The sequence below is a fragment of the Erpetoichthys calabaricus genome, chromosome 18, assembly GCF_900747795.2.
Source record: "Erpetoichthys calabaricus chromosome 18, fErpCal1.3, whole genome shotgun sequence".
Lineage (NCBI taxonomy): Eukaryota > Metazoa > Chordata > Cladistia > Polypteriformes > Polypteridae > Erpetoichthys > Erpetoichthys calabaricus.
Window position 1 is genome coordinate 6,009,718 of NC_041411.2, and position 21,301 is coordinate 6,031,018.

At 51.7% G+C, this 21,301-nt stretch overlaps 1 protein-coding gene across 1 annotated transcript in view; it reads right to left on the reverse strand.

Moving 5' to 3' along the window:
- sh2b3 (SH2B adaptor protein 3) overlaps nucleotides 1-21,301 on the reverse strand; it is a 118,422-nt gene that overhangs the window by 21,296 nt on the left and 75,825 nt on the right. Inside the window, exons 3-4 of the mRNA XM_028825280.2 lie at nucleotides 1,206-1,307; nucleotides 147-241 (exon numbers count right to left, since the gene is read on the reverse strand). Coding sequence (XP_028681113.1) covers nucleotides 147-241; nucleotides 1,206-1,307 — 197 coding nt within the window. The remainder of the gene's footprint in view (nucleotides 1-146; nucleotides 242-1,205; nucleotides 1,308-21,301) is intronic.

The window sequence follows — 21,301 nt, forward strand, 5'->3', positions numbered from 1 at the left end:
GAGGACTCACCTGTGCAGCTTCAACAGACTCGCAATCACCTTACAGGATTGGGCGAGTGGGTGTGTGTGTGTCGGGCCATCGGCGTATACTGAGCACCCTAAAGACCTTCAGCCCAACCTACATGGCGCCAGCGCTCAGGACTTACCCCTTGTTCATACAGTCCTTCAAGTCTGCTGTCCAGGAATACAGCTGCTGGTCACTGTCCGTCTCCAAGATGACGCTCCCGGGCAGACTTTTAACCTGTGGTGACAAAAGAGGTGTGAGATGGACAAGCACAAAAGGAACACACAGAGAGAGTGCGCCAGAGAGTGAGTGAGTGGGCACGCATGAGCGAGCGAGAGAGGGTGGGCACACACGCAGGACAGAGAGGGAGTGTGAGAGAGTGGGCACACGTGTGGGACAGAGAGTGAGTGAGTGAGAGTGGGCACATGTGAGCTAGAGAGGGTGAGTGGGTGAAAGTGAGAGTGGGCACACACGTGGGACAGAGAGGGTGAGTGGGCGAGAGTGAGAGAGTGGGCACACGTGCAGGACAGAGATAGAGAGATCTCATTCTTTGGCTTTGAATTGGAAACACCACAAAAGAAGCAGTGCGTCAATCCCGAGCCCACGGCCCAGTTCACAGCTCAGATATTTCCGCTGCTATTCTGAGAAGCAGCATCACTGTGAGAAGTCTCCCGGGGGGAACACAGGGTGGGATTTATGAAGTCTCTTTTTTTTTTTTTGTGGTAAAAGCATTATATAGACAACAAAGAATGTGGACAGAGACTTCCCTGAAAACAGAACGACAGTAAGCGGCCTGAAATGTTTAGATAGCTGCTGCAGAGATGGCAACCAAAAAGGCGAATGAGGAGTGGCCGGACCCCCTGCAACGCAACTGAGTGAACGAACAGCCAAAACGAGTACAGGCCGACGACGGCTTTGGCCACGGGGTGCGCTGTGTGGCTTATTTAGGTGTCCTCTCCACCGTTTTGAAAGCGCATGACTGACAGGTCGCCTGACTTTTGTCACTCGGGACTTTGATCTTCACAGCACCCAGCGGTTTCATGTGCCACACCAGGCCACAAATCCCACGTTTGTCAAGAGCTGGGAGATCAGAAGGGCAGAAATCGAGGAATCAGTGGCGTCAGTCTCGCCAACCTCGCATGGGCGGTGTGTGGCCACGTTTGAGGCGATTCTGCGATTTTATGATCAAGGGGCTCCTTACCTTTAAAACAAAGGTATTGATGTTGTCCGGCATCTCTAGACGGTTACACCTTCGGATTTCAGTGATGTCACAACAGCGAGCAGTCAGTTTTGGTTTGGAGCTCTGTGGGAGAACAACACAGCACGTCAGAAAAACACAAAGGGGAAGACCAACCACGGGTGCCACGTTCACCACAAAAAACTGACACAACTGGCCAGGGCACTCTCACCAGCTCTCGAACCCCAGGTGCCCGACACCCACCTCACCCACAGGGCATCCTCGTCATTTAAGATACGTCAGCCAGGTACTGCTGCAGCTCTAGAGTGCTCTGATGGAGAATATCATCTAGCATAGAAGTTGATCTTTTCTTTTTTTCATTAATCATATTCATATTTTATAGCAGATTTAATGTCTTCTAATATCCCATTTTAAAAGCCGTATAAAGCAGGTGTTGTTCAGGTACACGATGAGAGAAGAACTGGGGGACCGAAGGCTTGGCACTGATCAGACTGTAACTCACCAGCCAGCTAGCCTGGGGGAATACAGGAGGCCGAGTTGAAAGAACATGAACAGGCTGCAACTGGACTTGACTGGAATGAACCGGAATGGGGGCTGAGCCAATAGGACGACAGGATGGATTTCAATTACGGGTGGAGAAAAATTCAAAAAAGTCTCACGTCTCTGTACCGCTGTCCATCCGGAGGAGAGGCCATTTCTGCTGCCCTGTTCAGCATGGCATGCCAGGCCCGAGACTGAGACACAGAGCCACCTGGTAGTCCAAGCAAACTGGATGCTTAACATTATTAATAACAACAACAAAAACAACAATAATAATAATAATAATTTAGCAACACTCGTACACTTGTACTCTGCTTATATTTTGGGCCAGGGTTTCTTAAGCTAAGGGTCCCAACCCAAAATGGCTTGTGGGCTGCAAGTAACCGTGGTATTTAATGTGAGAGGGTCGTGGCAGGCTGATGGAGAAGTCGACCTCCCTCTGACAATCTGCCTGCCCCGCTCTGATATTCTCAGGTATTCTCCAGTGGGGGACAACTCTGAAGATCGGCAGCGATTCTCCGGGGGGGGGGGGGGGGGGGTTGTTACAAACGACGCTGATTCTCCAAGGGGACAAGACCCCCCCCACCTTCACTTCACCAAGGGGGATCTGACAACCCCACCCCACTCTGATGACGACTGGTGGTCTTGTTGAGGTCGCAGATGTTAACATATGAGGGCGGCAGCAGGGATCCGGGGGTGTTCTGAACAGGACTACATAAATAAAAAGTATGAAAGGAGAGAAAAGGGTCACCTGGGACCAGGGTTGACAGCCCAGGGACAATTTATAAATCATGTAGTTGTCCCAAAAAAGCCCAATGCCCGAGTTAGAGAAACAGATAAACAGGAAAGCGAGAAGCCGTGTTGAGCGAAATAGATTGAAACCCTAGGGGGGGACGTCCCACTCAGAGACTTCAGAGTCAAGTAATGGGTATATACCATTGAAACCCTAGGGGGGGCATCCCCCGCTGAGATTTAAGAGACAAGTAATGGGTATATACCATTGAAACCCTAGGGGGACTGCAGTGGGCTGGTGCCCTGCCCGGGTTTTGTTCCCTGCCTTGTGCCCTGTGTTGGCTGGGATTGGCTCCAGCAGACCCCCATGACCCTGTGTCCATTAAAGTCAGCGTTTTCCAAACTTGGGGTCAACTGATTAATGGGGTGTCGAGAAAATATTTAAAAAAAGAAAAATAAACATTAAACAATGAACTGAATAGGAAGTGAATGTCAATATTTCAAACAGCTGGGGTCGCAAACCCAAAAAAAGTTGGGGAAGCTCTGGTTAAGGAAGCATACGGTGAACTGGCAAAAGAGCCCTGGGCGCCACAGCAACAAAACAAGAGGACACTAAAGGAGGCTCCGTTTGGCAAACTCATCTCCAGAAAGACCCAAAGAGTCTTAGAAAGCACAAACATCACAAACTACAGCGGACATCAAAGTGCTAAACAATACACAGAGATAAGACGAGGACACAAGGTGGGTGGACTCCCCTCAGTCGCTGACCACCTCATATGTTGTCCCTATTAGGACACCATGTGACATTTAAAAGTAAAACAAAGGTGGGTACACCGACAAGTAGACCACTGGCATTAGCTCGACTAACAAGGATGGAAGGGGAGAACACCAAGTACAAACAGAAAGGTATCTTGGGTTTGGGGGCTTTGCTCACAGAACTAGCACTACTTGTATTTTTTTTCACAAATTGCACAAAACGGGACACTGACCAACCAATCCAAACGTGTCATTCCAGTAAAAACTGCAGAGCACATGTCTAGATAACACCAGTAACCAAACGAAATGTGGATGTGGACCTCCCACCAGCTTCAACGGGCACCTGAGACGAGACCAGGGAGGGCAGGCCGCCTTTTGCATTTGTGAGAGATGTTGGACGCTAAACCACAAAACCGTCACTTGAGTGCACATCGTGCCCCTAAGAGCAGAGCGCCCCACACCCTTTTATTGCCATAGAAGACTATTATGCAAAACGACTTACGAAAGAGCTCAACATAATCCAAAAAAACAAAAAAAACAAACAATAGACCACCACAAGTGAAGCACTCAGATCAAAACACAACACCTCAGTGACAAAAACCTACAAGCTTAGAAAGCCAAACAAGAGGGTCTTCAATAGAGTAACATATCGAGGGAGTCAGCATTCGATACACCAGCTTGGTGCCACAACACTCAGATGTGACACCCAGCAGCTGTGGTAGAAGACCCGAGAGGCCGAGGAGGAGCACACAACCCTTACGAGTGTCCCCAGGGTGATTCTGGCGGTTCTGGTGAGACAGTGTCACGCTTGGGTCACACAGTTGCACAGATTCATTCAGGGGTTTCAAGAAACAGAAACTTTATTCGTATTCAGCATAATAAAGCAGAGGATGTCTGGTGGAGAAGAGAGACGAGGCGATAAGACAAAGACCTGCCAGACAGGCTGTTGAATGTTTGGAGCGCCACACGAGATGAAGATCACGCGGCACGGCAGCAGCCTCTAATAAACTGGATTGGTTTCCCACTGTATTGCCATTTAAGAGGGGGTTTCAGTGGAGCAACCACGTCTTCTAGGGGTGCGTTCGTGCCCCCCCCCCCTCGTGAACGGAGCGACTCTCCAAACCAGGTTCAGACAGGCGTGAGAGGACATCAGCATTAACGTGATGTCTGACAGTAAAACTATACGGCTGCAAGCTCCAGAACCATCTCAATTACGACCCCATAAATAATAACGGGACGCATCCACAGCCCGTTTCTAGGGGTGCATTCAGCCCCCCCCCTCTTCACAACAGGGAGAGATGGTAGCAAGGTGGTCTCTGAGGGACACAGCTGGTCAGCCATTACCACCCACCAAGGTTGCGTACAAGCGATAAGTGAGCCAAGCTGAACCAAGACGGGGTGATGAACAGAACAACAAGACCCCCCAAACCCCCCCCCCCGTTTGTTAAGTGTTCCTTCAGACACCATCAGATATTGTGGGCTCCTCTGGTGCAGCTTGGTATCATCAGCATGGCCATGATAGGACTTCGTGAGGAGATACACAGAGAGAAGAGGAGAGGGGCCATCACTAGATAGAGTTCAGGGGCTTCCCTGAGGAAGAAGAGGAGGAGGAGGGGGTGGCCGGGGTCCTGCCTGTCGCGATTCACTTTTCCCGAGACAGCGGGTGCTGTAGATGTCATGGCGCCCAGAGATCTGCTGTACTGTAGCGCTGATAGGAGACTCCACAGGGCTGGATGGTGGGACCTTGTGAGGCAGGGTGTACTGTGGGGGCCCGAGGGGACAAAAACGACGGGTGGACCAGCGGAAGCCGGACCTTGGGAGCAGTTCCACCCAGCATGCACTAGTGTGAGAACCCAGTCAGGACACCTGCACGGAAATGGAGTCCGGAAGTGTAGCCCTGTAGGGGTCCCTTGGGGGTGCTGTCAGGGGAGGACCCCTCTGTGGCCCTGAAGTGCTTCGTAAAGGAGACAGAATGGCACCAGAAGCATTGCTGTAGTCTGGCATAAAAGGAAGCCCCCCTGCTACATATGGGGGAGTCGGGAGGCAGTGGGCAAAACTCAGTGGAGGTGGAGAAGAGTTGGGAATTCTTGAATAAATGACTGCTTACAGGACTTGTGGCTTATTGTCGGGAGAGGATTGTCCCTAAATTTTCCTCTGTTGAGGTGTGCCGTATTAGTGGTTCTGTGGTGGGGGGGCTCTCTGGCACCCTTATGCGGTCACAGTACAGAGAGAAGTCACTGGGGTACCCCAGCCATCCCTCCTCGCCTCAAACCACTGGAGGGCAGTCCGGGTGGAGGTCAGCAGGACCCGGTGGTTGACCGTGTCAAAGGCGTTGGGAGCTCCAAGAGTGCCGAGTTGATGTGCGGCTTGACCGAGACCCCCACACAGGCTGGCCAGTGGCACAGTGACGGTGGGGGGTGTGACTGCCCGGTTCTCTTTCCTTTGTACCCCTCAGCAGTCAACCAAAACTCTGCCCTCTGCTTTCTCAATGGTAGGAGAAACAAGAGATGGTGTTTTACAGGAGATCACCGGTGACTCTTCAAATTCGTCCTCATACTCTCAATGCCAGGTGGTGGCTGGCGAGGACTTGTAGTAGCGCCTCACCTGGCCAGAAAAAGGACGGCAACACGCTGGGACGCGATCGCCTCGCAGCAAAACACAGCTGTGCTCACTCGGGAGCCACTGAAGACGTCCCGTATTTGGTAACGGCGAAGAAACAAATCGGCAGATTTCCTCGGAGCGGGCCTGGCAGGGAGTTTAACGCAGATGTCCAATTCAAAAAACAAAAAGACGAAAAAGAAAAGGGTCCAGAGGGAAATGGCAGGGGGCTACGGAGGAGTGGGAGACCCCAACCCTGAGGATGCGAGCCTGTAATTTCTACTAAACAGGAATACGAGTGCAGTTCATCAAGGTGGGCCTGCGTCACGTTCTGCCCGTCTAAGAAACGTCCCACCGCTGTCCTCCCGGGGGGCTCGACCGACGCGACTCGTCCCAGCAGACGGCACAGCGGGGTCCGCGGTTTCAATTCCGCTTTTTTGATTTGGCATCACCATCGAGGTGGTACAGCATCAAACAACAAGACCCCTAGAGAGAACCCACACCAAAGTGGCGGAATGGCGGCCCCCTCTCGCCCGTTTTCTTGTCCCCTCCTCTCGCTGCTCGCCGACTCACCCCGACTGGATTAAAAAAAAAAAAAAAAGACTTCAAACGGTTGAGCATGAGCGCTCACACAGGAAGTCCTTCTCTCAGATCACGATGATGATGATGATGATGATGATGATGATGCTCTGCCCCGTGTCCCCCGAGAGCAGAATCATTCCAACCATCTGTCACTGAGCGCAAGAAAAGAAACCTCATTGTTTCCACGTTTCCAGTAAGCGGAGCTGCCTGCCCGCGTCCCCCCACTCGCCCGGCCTGCTGAAAACAATTAGCCAGCTCACATTTTACTCAGCGGCCTACAAAGAGCAGCCTTTCCTGTCTGGGCCGGGGTCTTGAGGGGGGGGGGGGGGGGGTTTAAGGTTTTCTCATCTGAGAAAGAACGGCGACCGTGGGCTTCGGTGGGAGAGCTGGGACTGCGCAGGAAGTGACTTGAAGACAGAGAGAGGGAGAGAGTGCAGGCGAGCGAGCAGGCGGACCTCTTGGGGGTCCTGCTGGACAGCTGAGCAGAGCTCTGGGCAAATAATCTGCTGGCTACTGGATCTTAGGCCAGGACCCTGATCTGTGGCGGAAAGCGGCCCCCCTTTCAGGTGAAGGCACAGCTCGAGGAAAGGAAAAACCCTAAACAGGTCGATGATTTGGGACCCCCATGTTGGGGGGGTGGGGGGGTGGTGGTCTGCTAGGCTACCAGGCGAGGGGAGTAGGCTTAGGGTTAGAGTGGTGTGATCCAATCAGCTCCGGGATATCGGGGGGGCTGATAAAATTGCCCAGAATCAGTCAACAGCCTGGGAGTAGCCTGAAGTTGTCAACTCTGCCACTAGGGGTCACTCGTCTCGTTAACCAGTCGGGCGCGTGACTTCCACGATTTTTTTTTTCCTCCAACCAACGTAAAAAAAAAAAAAAAAAAAAAAAAAGTCGTGTCACGTCGAAAAACAAGACGAAGATGACCCCGCGACGTTAATGGACTCGTCAATAGTAACGCCAGGCGCAGAGGTTCTCACCGAGTCTCACGTTGATCGTATTCGCCAGACCTCGCTCCCTGGGACGTTACAAAATTAAAATCGAGACGGAATTGGGGCGGGGGGGGGTTTGGGTGTGTGGGACAATGTGCTATCGTGATAGAAATTGGGGAGAAAAAAAAAGTCACTATAGACACGGTGACAGAAGACGAGGGGATGCCAAATGTTTCTAAGAATGGAAGGCCTGCTGGGACACGCGGAGTGCACCTCAAGTGGAACAACCCGACGGCGATTAGAGCGGAGCTGCGTTCATTTGCATAACTCATGTTTTTTTTTCCTGCCAATTTTTGGGTCCCCTCCACTTATATTAGTGATGGCTCAGGACTGGCACCGATGCCAGCTGTCACACCTCAGATGACACGGAGAATACCCAGCCAGCCAACTAACCCCCTGCATTATCACTACAAGGCATGGGGGGGGGGGGGGGGGTTTGGATTTTCCATTTCCTGAATATAAATATTTAGCTCTGAAAACCCTCCATGGGGAGAATGGCGTACGAGGTCCTAGCAGGTTCCATTACTCGATGATTGGTTCGGGTGGGAGGTCATCCACTCGGAGTTCCGCTAGCGCGACTGGTCACTGCTGGTACCACTTACTTTTTGGTAGGGGGATCCTGCATGCCGCTAGTGTAGTTGGGGGTGCATTGGCCTCACACTTGCGGGGGTTCACGTCCACCGGCAGAGGGTCTCGTGTGCCCGATGCCAGTCTTGGCCAGGCAGTCTGCTGTCATCATCCATCCAACAAATGAATGATCCCAGTGGGAGTGGCGGAGGGGAGGCTCTGATACACGGGGGGCTGTGGACTCATGTCGGCAGTTTGTGGACTGAGGACGCAGACCAACCAAAAGACGACAAAATGTCGGGGGGGGGGGGGGAGAATGAAAAACGTGAAAAAGGCGAGTGGGCACTGACAAAGGATACAGGTAGGAGAAATGACCCTCATCTTCAGAAAGCCAACCCACTGGCGCAGACCACCAGGGGCAGCCAACCCGCTTTTATAAATCCCACACCAAATGGCATATGATAGAGACATATGCATTGCATTTGCTGTTCCAACATATGGTGCCTCACAAACACACTGCTTTTGCAAATCCCATACCAAACAGTATATAACAAAAGACATATACACTGCATTTCATTCCAACAGATGATGCATCAAAAGGACTGCTTTTATGAATCCCATACCAAATGGCATATGACAGAGACATATGCACTGCATTTTTCATTCCAACAGACAGTGCATCACAAACACCCCGTTTTTAAAAATCCCATACCAAATGGCATATAATAGTGACACATGCAATGCATCTCATTCCAACAAATGGTGCATCACAAACATTAACACTGCTATTATGAATTCCATATGAAATGGTATAACAAAGACATGTGTGTTGCATTTTTCACTCCAACAGATGGCACATCACAAACACACTGCTTCACAAATGCCATACCAAATGGCATAACACAGACATATACACTGCATGTCATTCCAACAGATGGTGCATCAAAAACATTGCTGTTACAAATCCCATACCAAATGACATATATTCCAACAGATGGCACATCACAAATACTAACATTGCTTTTATGAATCTCATATCAAATGCCACAATAAACACATTTGCACTGCATTTGTCATTACAATGGATGGGATTTCACAAACTGTTGCAGCAATAAAAAACTTCATTTTGCATTCCAACACATGACGCATCACAAACATTTTTAATAATGCCTTTCATTACTACCCGTGTGTGTACCACTACATGCATTGTAAAATGTATTCCAACAGATGGTGCACTGCAAGGTCTACATTATAAGTTTGATTTCAACGTGTTTGAGACGGGTAGCACAGCTGGTCAAAGAATAAAATGGTACGGGTACCCGTGGAGTGAAGTTCTGCCTCGTATGTCCACCCAACATGCAACACTGTGTAAAAGAGGAGGTTTCAAATCGTTCTCATTCATCGTGACGCAGACATTGTGTTGTCTGCACACATCCCTGCTGGCACCTCGAGAAGCTTGTTGTGACTGCGAGCACAAGGAACCCCCATCTCTAAGGAACTCGATTAGGTCTGATATCCTCCACCAGCGGCGGGACAAAGACCCTCATCGCACAATGGAATCGTCCGCCCCGCTTCAGCAAACCCAAAACGGACAGCATAGCGCCACCAGCATTCATCTGAGGCAGTCGTGGCAGACCCCTTCATGAACTTGTGGAGCGTCCCGACGGAGGTCTGAAAGCAGCAGACACAGCCCTCCCTAACGTGTCACCCCTCGGAAGTGCGTGGCGCGTGACAACATTGACAACAACAATGCAAGTCCTGCCAAGAACATGCCGAGTGCTCGACCAGGACGCTCCCAAAAACCTTCTTATATACGGGATTACATGCTGCCATCCCCCTAGCATCGTCGGGACCACCAAGAAACGAGACAACACCTACACAGTGACATGCAGAGTAGCCAAGGGCCAGCGCACCGGGACCACTGATGTGATGCCACTTGAGGCGTCCCTCCCTATGACAGCCCCTGGACACTTTGGACCCCAGTGTACACCCCATTGCCTGGGCAGGGTAAGGATTTAAAGACCACTAAAACATGACGATGACGTCACTGTGAGGGCAAGAGGGCCTGCTGTGCCCCACCACACTGGCAGCCGCAGTAAGGACATGTCCCAAACTGCCAAGGGCTGGGTGTTCGCGGGGCGGAACACAACAGAAATTCTTAGGCCCAAGTTGACCACCCATGCCCCCCCCCCAAGCCACCATGCCAGTTTGTGCCCCAAATCGCAGGTCAAGACTGCTGGCACCTGCTTTGGTTCTAACAAATCCAAGGATGGATGCCAGTCCAGACAGACACACACACACACGGATGGTGCGCCATCTGTTAGAGTGACTGGAGACCCGATTGGACACTTGAACCCGTGTCCTTGTCACTGTGAGGCAGCAGAGGTGGGCACGGCACCACACATGAACAGGGAGGGGCTGGAGTGGGCATGACAGGGAGGCCAAGGCGCTGCCACTCAAGTCCATACTGGCCAGCTGATGTGACCCCTGATAAAGTGACCCCTCGACTCGACTGACCAGCATCACAGACGAGCAGCGCCCCTTTATAGTGCCTTTCAGTCATGGACATGGAAGGGTGAAAAAAAAATCAAATCTAGTGAAGTCTTTGCCAGCTTCTGGTGAAAGGACAGGAATGCCACACCAGCCACCACATATTTGACGGCTGATGTTGTGTTGTTGTCACCATTCATTCCGGGGTGGGCTTTGTAAAGACCCTGACAAGACGCGGGCCAAAGTGTCAATCTGGCGAAGCTGCCAGGGGTCTTTGCTGTCCCATGTGATCACCACGCTGCCCAGGGTCTTGTAAAGCGCTCATCCAATTCTAATGGTGGCAGTTCAGCAGAGGAAATCACAGCCATGACAGCCCCCCGCTGCGTGGTCACAGAACGTGTTTTAGGGTCCCGATTTTAGGAAAGCGGCTGCGCCCCGCTGAAGGCTTCAAACATGGCAGCAGAACCTCTGCGTTTCCCGAAACCCCTGGCGTGACACCAGGTGCCCACAGAGCCGTCAGGCGGCGGGGTCCCCGCCCTCTTGGCAGCGTCCCACCACACTGCGGAGCTGAGCAAACATCCTCCCTTTGAAAGGAGAGCAGCAATTCCTTAACGGCAGGAAGCGCGCCCCGCTGGTACACTTTAACCGCTTAGCGACCGAGCTGATGCCCACAACCCCCCGTCTTTGTCAGAGCAGGCCTGGCCTTCTAGTGAGCGGGAAGTGGAGATCGGACCCCCAGCCTTCCACTCAGTCAGGACCCAACCATTGTGATGGAGCTGCTCAGCCACCTGCAGCTGCCAAACAGACTTGAGGGCACAGGTGACGCGCACGGGGGTCCCCCCCCCCCCCACCCTTCAGTAAGAGGACACCCACCACGGTGGGCCGTGACTGAGACCTCACCCTCGAGGCAGGCAGGCAGGCAGGGGAAAAACCTCGAGCTGCGCCACCAGAGGCGTAAACAAGTTGACCTACATAGGATCTAAAATTACTCGGCTGAACTTCCTGCGACTTCGTGAGGTGACAAAACCCCAGAAGGACTCAGCGCCGCGTCCCGACCAATGGGAAGGTGCAGCAGCAGACGACGACGATGGAGAAGAGCAAGAAAGTGGCACGGGGCACTGGACACCCGGCCAGAGAGACTCGCTCAACACCGGGCCCAGGTGCCAGTGCAAGGTGCCAGTCTCCTCCAGCACTTGGTGCACAGGACTAAAACGAAGCCCCCTTGGAGAAGAGGGGGTGGGGGTTGTGCTCGCTCTGTGTTCTGTACCCACAATGCCCTCTGCTAAAAAGTCACCCTGTATGTGAATCTAGGGTCCCAACCCCCTGAAGTGCCCACTTTCAGGACTTGAACTGCACACACACACACACACACACACACACACACACACGGGGCCTCAGTATCCAAGATTAAAGCCAAGCCCCCCACCAACATCGAGGGCTAACGTCGACTTTCTTTCAATTGCGTTCTCCAGTTCAGGGGGCACACAGAGCTAATGCTGCTGCCCCCAAGCCCTGCAAGGGGGTGCCAGTCCCGTCTGGCATGGGAGCCTCGCAATTTCAGACCGAGGACAAGCACGAGATCCATGATGTGAACAGAAAAGATTTGCCGGCAGACCCCCCCCCCCCCCCAACGAAGGGGGTCCACCCAGGACTTTCTGAAACGCTTTGGACTTGCGGCGCCTTTGTGAGGAGGGCCGCCGTTGTGCAACATCTCTTAAGCATGAAAGAGAGTCTCGTCATTTGGATTCACTGTGGGCCCCCCAGGGGTGGTGGCAGTGGGGGGGGGGGGATGGGGGGTAGAGGGGCGGTGAAGGAATTTGCCTTTTTTTTTTTTTCTGAAAAAAAGCTCCAAACTCTTTAATTAACAAGCAGCCTTTCACTTTTGCCGACAAATTCTGCAGCCCTTAAGCGTCTCCCGGCATGAGTGCTGTCAGAATTTGGTTAGTCACGGACCCCCGTTGGGACAGGACCACTCCTCCAATTTGGTTGAGCTGCAACCCTGCAGTTAGGCTAAAAGCGAAGAGACCGAGGAAAGCCATCATCCTGCCGGCGTGTGACCCCTCTGTCCCCAACTCTGTCTCTGGGCAGGCCACTTATCAGGGGACTTTGCTACCAAAAGGAGGTCCATAAGGACAGTTCTAGCGGAGAGCCAGCTGAATGCGAGTGTGGGGCACTGGAGGGGCCACCATCTGTGTCACATGTCTGTCAAAGGTGCATTAACGGGGGGAGACAGAGGAGGTACCCAATCATCCTCATCGGCTACAATGGCATAAAGGTCAAGTGTCGAGCACTTCCTGGTCACCCAAGCTTGCAGATAAAAATGAAGAATGCTGGGCTTCTCGTTAACGACTGCGGCTTTCTCATCGAAACGACAAACTGGACTTCTTGTGAGTTGAAATGACATTTCCTCTCCTGGCACACGGGCCAGTGGCACACAAGTAGGTCCGTACTTGGAAAACAACGGGGAAGGTTTTGGGTGCAACACCATGGAGCTTCTTTTTGGTTCCCTTACACTGGAATAGAACTGCAAAGAGGGACTAATGACATCACTTCTGTTTCTGACCACCATAACCTCAGCCCCTCAGCCTCTGCCCCCTGTAACTCCACCTAGAAAAACCCCACCCCTTCCACCTTCACTCCAGCAACTTCCATCTGCACCCACAGTAAAATCCAATAACTCCACCCCTTCAATCCCAGCCCCCAATAACTCCACTCTTCCACCTCAGCCTAGAGAAACCCCACCCCTTCCATCTCCGGCCTTAGTAACTCCCTGTAACCCCACCCCTCAGCCTTCACTCCAGTAACTCCACCCCCTCAGCCTTCACTCCAGTAACTCCACCCCCTCAGCCTTCACTCCAGTAACTCCACCCCCTCAGCCTTCACTTCAGTAACCCCACCCCTTCAATCCCAGTCCCCAATAACTCCACCCTTCCGCCTCAGCCTAGAGAAACCCCACCCCTTCCATCTCTGCCCACAGTAACTCCCTGTAACCGCACCCCCTCAGCCTTCACTCCAGTAACTCCACCTCTTCTGTCTCCGCCCACAGTAAAATCCAATAACTACACCCTTTCAACTCCTACCACAGTAACTTCCAGTAACCCCACCCCTTCAGTCTCCACCCCAATAACTCCACCTCTTCCATCTCCACCCACAGTAACCCCCACACTACTGTCTCACCCACATTAACCTCCAATAACTCCACCCCTTCAGCCTCCTCCTCGTAACTCCACCCACAATATCCCCCAACCCAACCCTCTCCAACCACAGCAACTCCTAGTAACCCCACCCCTTCTGTCTCCACCCACAGTAAAATCCAATAACTACACTGTCCATCCCAGCCCCCCGTAACTCCCAGTCCGTATTTCTCGACCACTGGGGTCACTGGTTGGCGGTGGGTGGCCTACGTGATTGTCAGCGCTGCGTGATGCTTTCCCCTCGTTTCACTAAGACGGGACCCCCGTTTTTACAGGTTTCACCATGGGGGCTGCTTTGCAATTGGTGCCAGTGGGCCACAAAGAAATAAAAAAAGATGAGACTGGGTCACAGCACCATTAAGGTCGAGAAACACTTGCAGTGCGGGACGAATTCATCAAAAATCAGCCACGTGGAGCGGCAGCAACGGAAATAAGACTCACAAATCATGAAATTATGAAATAATAATAATAATAATAAGGAAATATGGATTGTTGTGAAATTTGTTTTGGAAATTTCTAGAACATCGTTACCTATTTTTACCTAAGACCCTCAGCCATAAGCACGAATCGCCTGAACTCTGTCAGCTGTAAATTGGCGCGGGACAGTAAAAGGGCAGAGAGTGAATGCCAGCGAGTGGGCACACAAAATGACACAACGCAGATCTGCTGGAAGTGGCAGACGCCACGACACGGGACACAAGGGCACGGCCTTTAACAAGAAAGCAATGGCCGCCTGGTGACAAGTGGGCACACGGGTCGCTTTGCCCGTTCTTCACACAAACCTCTTCTCTTTTTCTGCTTCTCATTCAACAAAATAAATAAATAAATAAAAATCGAGAGCTCCAGCGGCAGATCGGCGCTCTATCTGTCGAAAACGGAAACGGGCTGATGAGGAGATTAGCTGACCTACGCAAGCCTGACAGATGTGACACAAAGGCGACGACAGGCGGGCACCGCACAGCCACCGTGGCACAGCATCCACTCCATTGCGCCGATGGCAGATAAAGCGGCCAATTGCACTACCCAGAAGGCCGATTCCGAGTATTCAAAGAGACGCGGGCGTCATCAACGTGATCTGCACGGGTCCCCCGCCCTTCCACATCACGTCACCTCAGCCCCCTGGACCCTGAAGGTGTTCCTCTTGCTGGTTATTACCTTATATAGCGCCTTGTGGGGTGAATTTGGGAACAACATACAAGATGCACAACTCAATGGAGTGATGCCCATGCACTCCATGCCATCCTAAAGCGACAGAGTGGCCAGCGACATAGCACCCAGGTGGCATCATGTGGCAGACCCAGGCAGTCACAGAGACGGGCATTTGCAGTTCATTAACGGCCCACCCAGTGCCAGCACGGAGCACGCGACATAATGCCGCCATTATCTGGGGCTTCTGTAGGCCCCCTGCCACCAACAATGGAGGCCTTTGAGACCCTCCTTAATAGGGGCATTATAAGCGAACCCAGCTTATTACCATCCAAAGACAGCCAAGACCTCACCGGGGGGGCTTTCACCACGTCAAACAGGGGCCACTTAAAGCTGCCACCACTAGACGGCTACTGGCACAGCCCTATGCATAATGGGGGAAATGAATGGGTCTGTGTGGCATGCTGGGCAATGCCATCCTCCAGTCTTCCAAATGTGACTGCCCTAATTAAGTCGCTGCTGGCACAGCTTCAGAATTCTTGTCACGGTCATCTGGAGACTGGCAACAGGTTTAACGATGGGCATGCGATGCATGAGTGGTAGGGTGGGCAAAATTGAAATTAAAGAACTAGTCGACACCACACTGGCATAGTACTGCATGGCGCTGCCAGCCTGGCTCAATCCATGCCAAACATTTGTTTCATTTGCTACACAAAGTGTGCCCTAGAGGTACACAAAAGGACGAGCACAACTTATGGAGTTACGCCTCCCCCCCCCCCCCCAGCAGAGCACCCCCTCACCCCGACTTCCTCCCATCGGAGGACTGCGTGCCAGTGCTCTCAGTTTGTCACTCTCACCTGCCCCTTTGAGCACACAAGTAGAGTTTGCGGCCCCCACTGGTGTCCTCGGTTACGCAGGTTCAGCCGGGGGCCACAAGCTCTCATCGATTCTGAGAAAACGCAAGTGGCGCCCAGAGACGGCTTCTCAGAAAAACCAACAGCGAGCTTTAAATGGGCCGCCATGCCGTGACTGCCTCGTGTCTCAACAGCCTGCTGGTGTGCGGTGGCTTCAAAGACAGGCGAGGCCCGCTAGGGGAGGAGGGTGGCAGGACAGGTGGCACACAGAACGTGACAACAGCTCCGTGAGAACAGCCTGTTCTGCCCAGCGTGGTGTTTGGGTTTTCTGTACCCACTTATAGTCTCATTCTCAGCCGACGCAACCTGTGCCCCTCCAGAGGCTGCGCTACGACAGGCTGACAGGGTGCGTGACAGCAGATCAGTGCTTGAGTGACACAGAGAGTACAAAATGGGGGTGGCAGTGCCAGGTCAGGCGAGTCTGCTGTGGCACAAACTGGAGGACTCAAAGTGCCGATTCCCAAAGAGGGCAGGTGGGCGGGCAGGCACCCTGGCACATGAAGTGTGGCGAAGAGGAGCCAACACTGGAGAGTGTGTACTGGACGCCCGTGCGAGAGGGAGTCATTGGGGGGTTTCAGGGGGTCCACTGTTATTCTGTACAATCTCTCTATTTCTTAACCCTCTGTGGAAACTAATAACGAACAAATAAAGTATGAATATCTAGCGCTGGTCCGTCCAGTCATCGATTATACTGTCGCGTCTTTAATCTCGAAAATACCGGACCTTCTCTAGAGCCAGAATATAGTGCCTTTCAAACCTACACCTGTATCCATCGGTTTCATACTGTGCCTTACGTATCTGGGATATAGCGCCTTTCCACCTGTGTTTATGACATACGGCCTTCCTCAGATATCTACCTATTACTGTATATAGTGCCCCTGACCTCTACTGTACCTATGATAAAATGCCTTTCATATCTTATATAGGGCCCTTATATTGATTATATAGTGCCTTTTCATATAGGGCCCTTATATTGATTATATAGTGCCTTTCATTTCTATTTGTAATAAATAACCTTTCACTCTATCTGTACATGATATAGTGCCTTTCATATCTTTAGGATATACTGCTTCTATGACATATCTACTTATTATATAGTGCCTCTGAAATCCCTCTCTTGATCTACCTAGTAAATAGTGCCCTTGACATGTACTGCATCTTTCATATAGTGCCTTTGACATTATATAGTGCCTTTTATCGGTTATATGGGGAGTTGAATATCCATGCATTATGTAAGCGGCCCTCACATCTTTCTGTATATGACATATTATCTTTCCCATCTATCCATCTATCTATCATATAGTGTCCTTCACATTGCTCTTTCTATTTATGACATCTATCATAAAATGCCTTTCACATGTACCAATCTATTATATAGTGCCTTTCACATCGGAGGACCTGCCCCCACAGGTCTCTTCCCCTTGGTCACATGGCTCTTATCCTTACGTAGGTTGCTCTGTCCTCGGAGTTCACGTCACGCCAGCAGCCTGGCACTACAGGCAGCGTGGCACGCCAGCAGTCTCACTGCCTGTACACTTTGCCGTTTGTGTAGAAGACCACTCATGTGTCATGCTGCCCCCAGCTATTAAGGCTCTTATAAAGGAGGGTCCACTGTGTATGGCACCTTTGCGGGTGCCCCCCCCAATTCTGCAGCACCAGGCTGCCTCCTCACACGACTGGCAGAGGAAAAAAAAATATTAAAAAACCAACAGATGGACGGCACGAGCCCAGCAGGAAGTGGCGCTGGACCTTTAATTTATGAAGGCCGGTGCCCTCCAGGGGTGGCATCCACACACCGGGGAAGTGACAACGTGTACAGTCCAAGGTTCAAGTTGGGGTCACCTCTAAAAGAACAAAAGGCTGCTGTGATGCTCCGTTAGCCTTTGACCCCCCTTGAAATGACCCAAAACAGCCCATAAAGGAAAAAGGGAAACAGCAGGAGACGGAGCCGTGTGTGTGTGTGTGTGTGTGTGTGCGCATGTGAAGCCATTAGTGCACGTCCTTTAAATGGAACATTTTTATTGTCCAAAATTGGAGCTTGAAATACAAAATTGACTTGGCATCTCAGGGCACCATGCCACCTCAGCCATTGAAGAGTGGGAGTCTGAAGGGACAGAAAGCGAGAGACCACGGGGGGGGGGGGGGGGGGGGTCACTCCGGGCAGCAGAAGCACTTGTGCTTTCACTTTAATGAAGTCGTCGCCTGACGCGTTACGGTGGAAAAGTTGTGCAAGACGAGGGCCTCTCAAATTGCAAACCGCCCACGGACTCCACGTCCAGCCAGACGATCAGAGCGTGAAGGGCCGGGGGGCCGCAGGGGCAGCCTATGCTCGGCCATTCTGGTTTCCTCATCAGCTTGAACAATCAGCCAGCGCCACTCGTTTTGCCTCCTCCTTGTTGGGTTAATTTCTCGAGTCATAGCCGTGCCGTGCAGTAAGACGCCACCCCACCTCACCCCCACTCAGATTTTGTGCTTTGTTAAGTGAAAGAGAAGCGGGCTCAAGCTGGGGAGAGGGGGCTTTCAAGATGCCTCATATGCCAGTCCCAGTTGGTAAAGCTTGTGTGCCCAACACTTCTGGCACAGCTGGAATAGACAGCGGTGGCACACCACATGCTGCAATGCACCACCAGAGAGAGTGTCTGATGAAGGGCAGTGCCCACCGTCCTCCTGGGGTTCAGGGGCTCAGTGTGACATTTTACAGGAGAAGCACAAGGGAAAAAAAAAAATTGATGGAAACCGGGAATCCGTGCCATGTGATTGAGCCGATGGGCTTCTGTCGGGCATTGTGACATCCATCCTCCCACCATCTGCCGCTTATCCGAGTCCCGGTCATGGGGGCCGGCAGTCTAAGCAAACTTTCCCAGAGGTTCATTTTTCCCCACCACCTCCTCCAAGGGGGGGGGGGGTACCAAGATGTTCTGGAGCGAGCGAAGAGTCCTGTCCTCCTCCCAAAAGACCTCAGCAGAGAGGTGGATCCTAACCAGACCACCCCAACTGGTACACATCATCTTCAAAATCACCAAAGGAGACCCCCACAGCTTGCCAATTCTCCCCAGAACTTTTTCACTCATACCAGGACGAAGTCAGAGGGAGGTCAGAAGGTTTGTGGGCTCAGCAGACACAATACTCTCCAAAAAGGGGGGCAACTGGCACCAAACAGCCAAGCGAGGGGGGCACATCTGGGCGGATTGTTGGCGACAAAGGGACGTGTAGCAACAACTCCCAGGGCCAGCTCTACCACTAGGTGGCACTCTTTGGACCTTCTCAGACCCCCAGCTACAGGCGCTCAGGCCTAACGCAACACGTGCAACGCTTCTGCGCTTGTTTGTGAAGGAAGTTCATTTCTGCCACTCCCACCAACGATTTCGCTACCCAAAGCTCTCTGCCATAGGGGACAGCACAAACATAATAATAATAATAATAATAATAATAATAATTGTTTACACTTAAAGCACTTTTCCCACAACTCATAGTGCTCTGCATTTAGGAAAGACTCAAGATGCGAACCCATGACCTCCCAGATCGACCAATAAATCGTGAGCTTCACCAAGGCCAAGCGGTACGTCATCTGCTGACACCGATCCTCCTGCTTCTTGTGAAGACACCCCCCCCCCCCCCCCCCCGAGACACCTCAGCTTCTCTGCTTGAAGCAGCACCTCCTCCCCGGCCTGCAGGGGAGCCTCCACCATCTCCCGGATGAGAACCGCAAATCTCAGACCTGGAGGCGCCAACTCTTTAAGGAAGAAAAAAAGACAAACAACAACAGCAACAAACGTGGTGGTGAAACCTCACCGGGGACGAAGAGACGGTTACCTGACATACAAATGGAGGAGGTGAAGAGATGAGGAAGAGGCAGCATCGGGGATTTCTCAAAAAAAAAAAAACTGTCCAGTTAAGCTAAACCCACCGTCCGCTGGAGGACAACAGCGATGTGAATGACACCAGAAACGGCCTCCACAGTGAGGCTAACACAGTGAGGCAGAACATTAAAACATGAAATTCGGAGACAAGGCCGTCAGGTCCAACAAACTCACCAATCCTAGTCAAATCCTCTCCCTAACTGGTACAGAGAGAAGTTTCTACAGCCCACCGCATGGTGTGGTCACTCGTTCCCAGTGTCTGAAACTCTGACAGCTGTGTGACATCAGTCTTTAACAACCTCCCCATTTGTCCCCACGTTCACGTTACTACCGATCTCATTTTAAAGCAACAGTCGGGATCTGCCATACTAATTCCCTTCCGAATTCTGAGCACTTCACTCTCATCTCTCGCCACGCTACTACGTGTTTGTTCGTTTGTTTATTTCAAAATGCAGACACAAGTCTCCATTGTTGCCACTCGCCCACCCTACCCCGGCGTTTTAAACTTTATAATATGCCCCCCAGAGAAGTACATTTCTGAAAACGGCAGCTCGGCGCTGCAATGTGGACGGGTGAAAACGGTAAGTTTGGAAAACACGGACTCTGATTGATTTGCACTTAATGCACTTTCCCAATTGGATCCTGCGCATTTCAACATCCGATTCCCGGATTGGTCACCCTTCACGGAAGAACGCCATAAACTAGCATGGCGGACACAGAGGATATGATGACCATGGAGCCGGTCGTGTACTCGATAAATTGAAAATAAAAGGCAACAAAGGGTATGAGGACCAGCCGGGACCCCCTTTAATGTCGGGGGAAAGAAAGGAAAGTGAAGAAGTCATGGCATTTCCTAACCTGTTTAATCCAGATCAGGATTGTGGGGTTGGGGGCGGAGCCAATTCCAAACAGCATAGGGTGCAAAGCAGGAACAAACCCCACAGAGGGCGACACACACACACAAACACCCACTGGGGCCAATTTAGGATCGGCAAGTCATTTAACCAGGGGGAGTCCAAACTAAGAACGATTTGGGACGTTCTCGTCCTTCAGAGCCCCTCTCAGGCAGCTGGAAGTGGTGCTCTCTTCTGGTGGTCTTTAAATTTCTGGGGACTGTGGTGTATAAATCGCCTGTGGGGCGGAAGGGGTGGGGACCTGCTGGGCGTAGTGGTCTTCATGCGACTTGTCCTCCGGTTTATCTGTAAAGTGTAAGGACTCTAAGTGAGTGCGTCACCCCAGGCAGTGGTATCGATGTGCTGAACTCTGTAGTGCCCCCTACGTGTGCGCGTGTGTTTATGACTGCGTCTCGTACACTTTGAATGATGCACTCACGTACAAATGGTAGATAGTTCAGGCATGATAAACCCTGTGGCCGACAGCATTACCAACCCTGCAGGAATTTTTGTTTCCCACCGCCGGACTTGCACTCCGTGTAGCTAAACGGTTATGTTGTTGGTCGTTTACCTGTGGACGGAGAAACTTCCGGAAATGATGTGAAAACGTACATGTGGACAGATAATTTTTGTTTAAAAAAATACCATTTGCAATCGAAAATATAGTAGCGCGGACGTAGGGTTAGCCTTCGTCGACCTAAACTGAAATTGCTCGTCCCCTCCAGTCTCTCCTAAGGGCTCCCACCTTGGATTTTTGGAATTTGCCCCCTCCCTCCCACTTCAATGTGGACCTTCTCCAGCACTGAGATGTCACTTTTTATAATTCAGAGATCAAAGC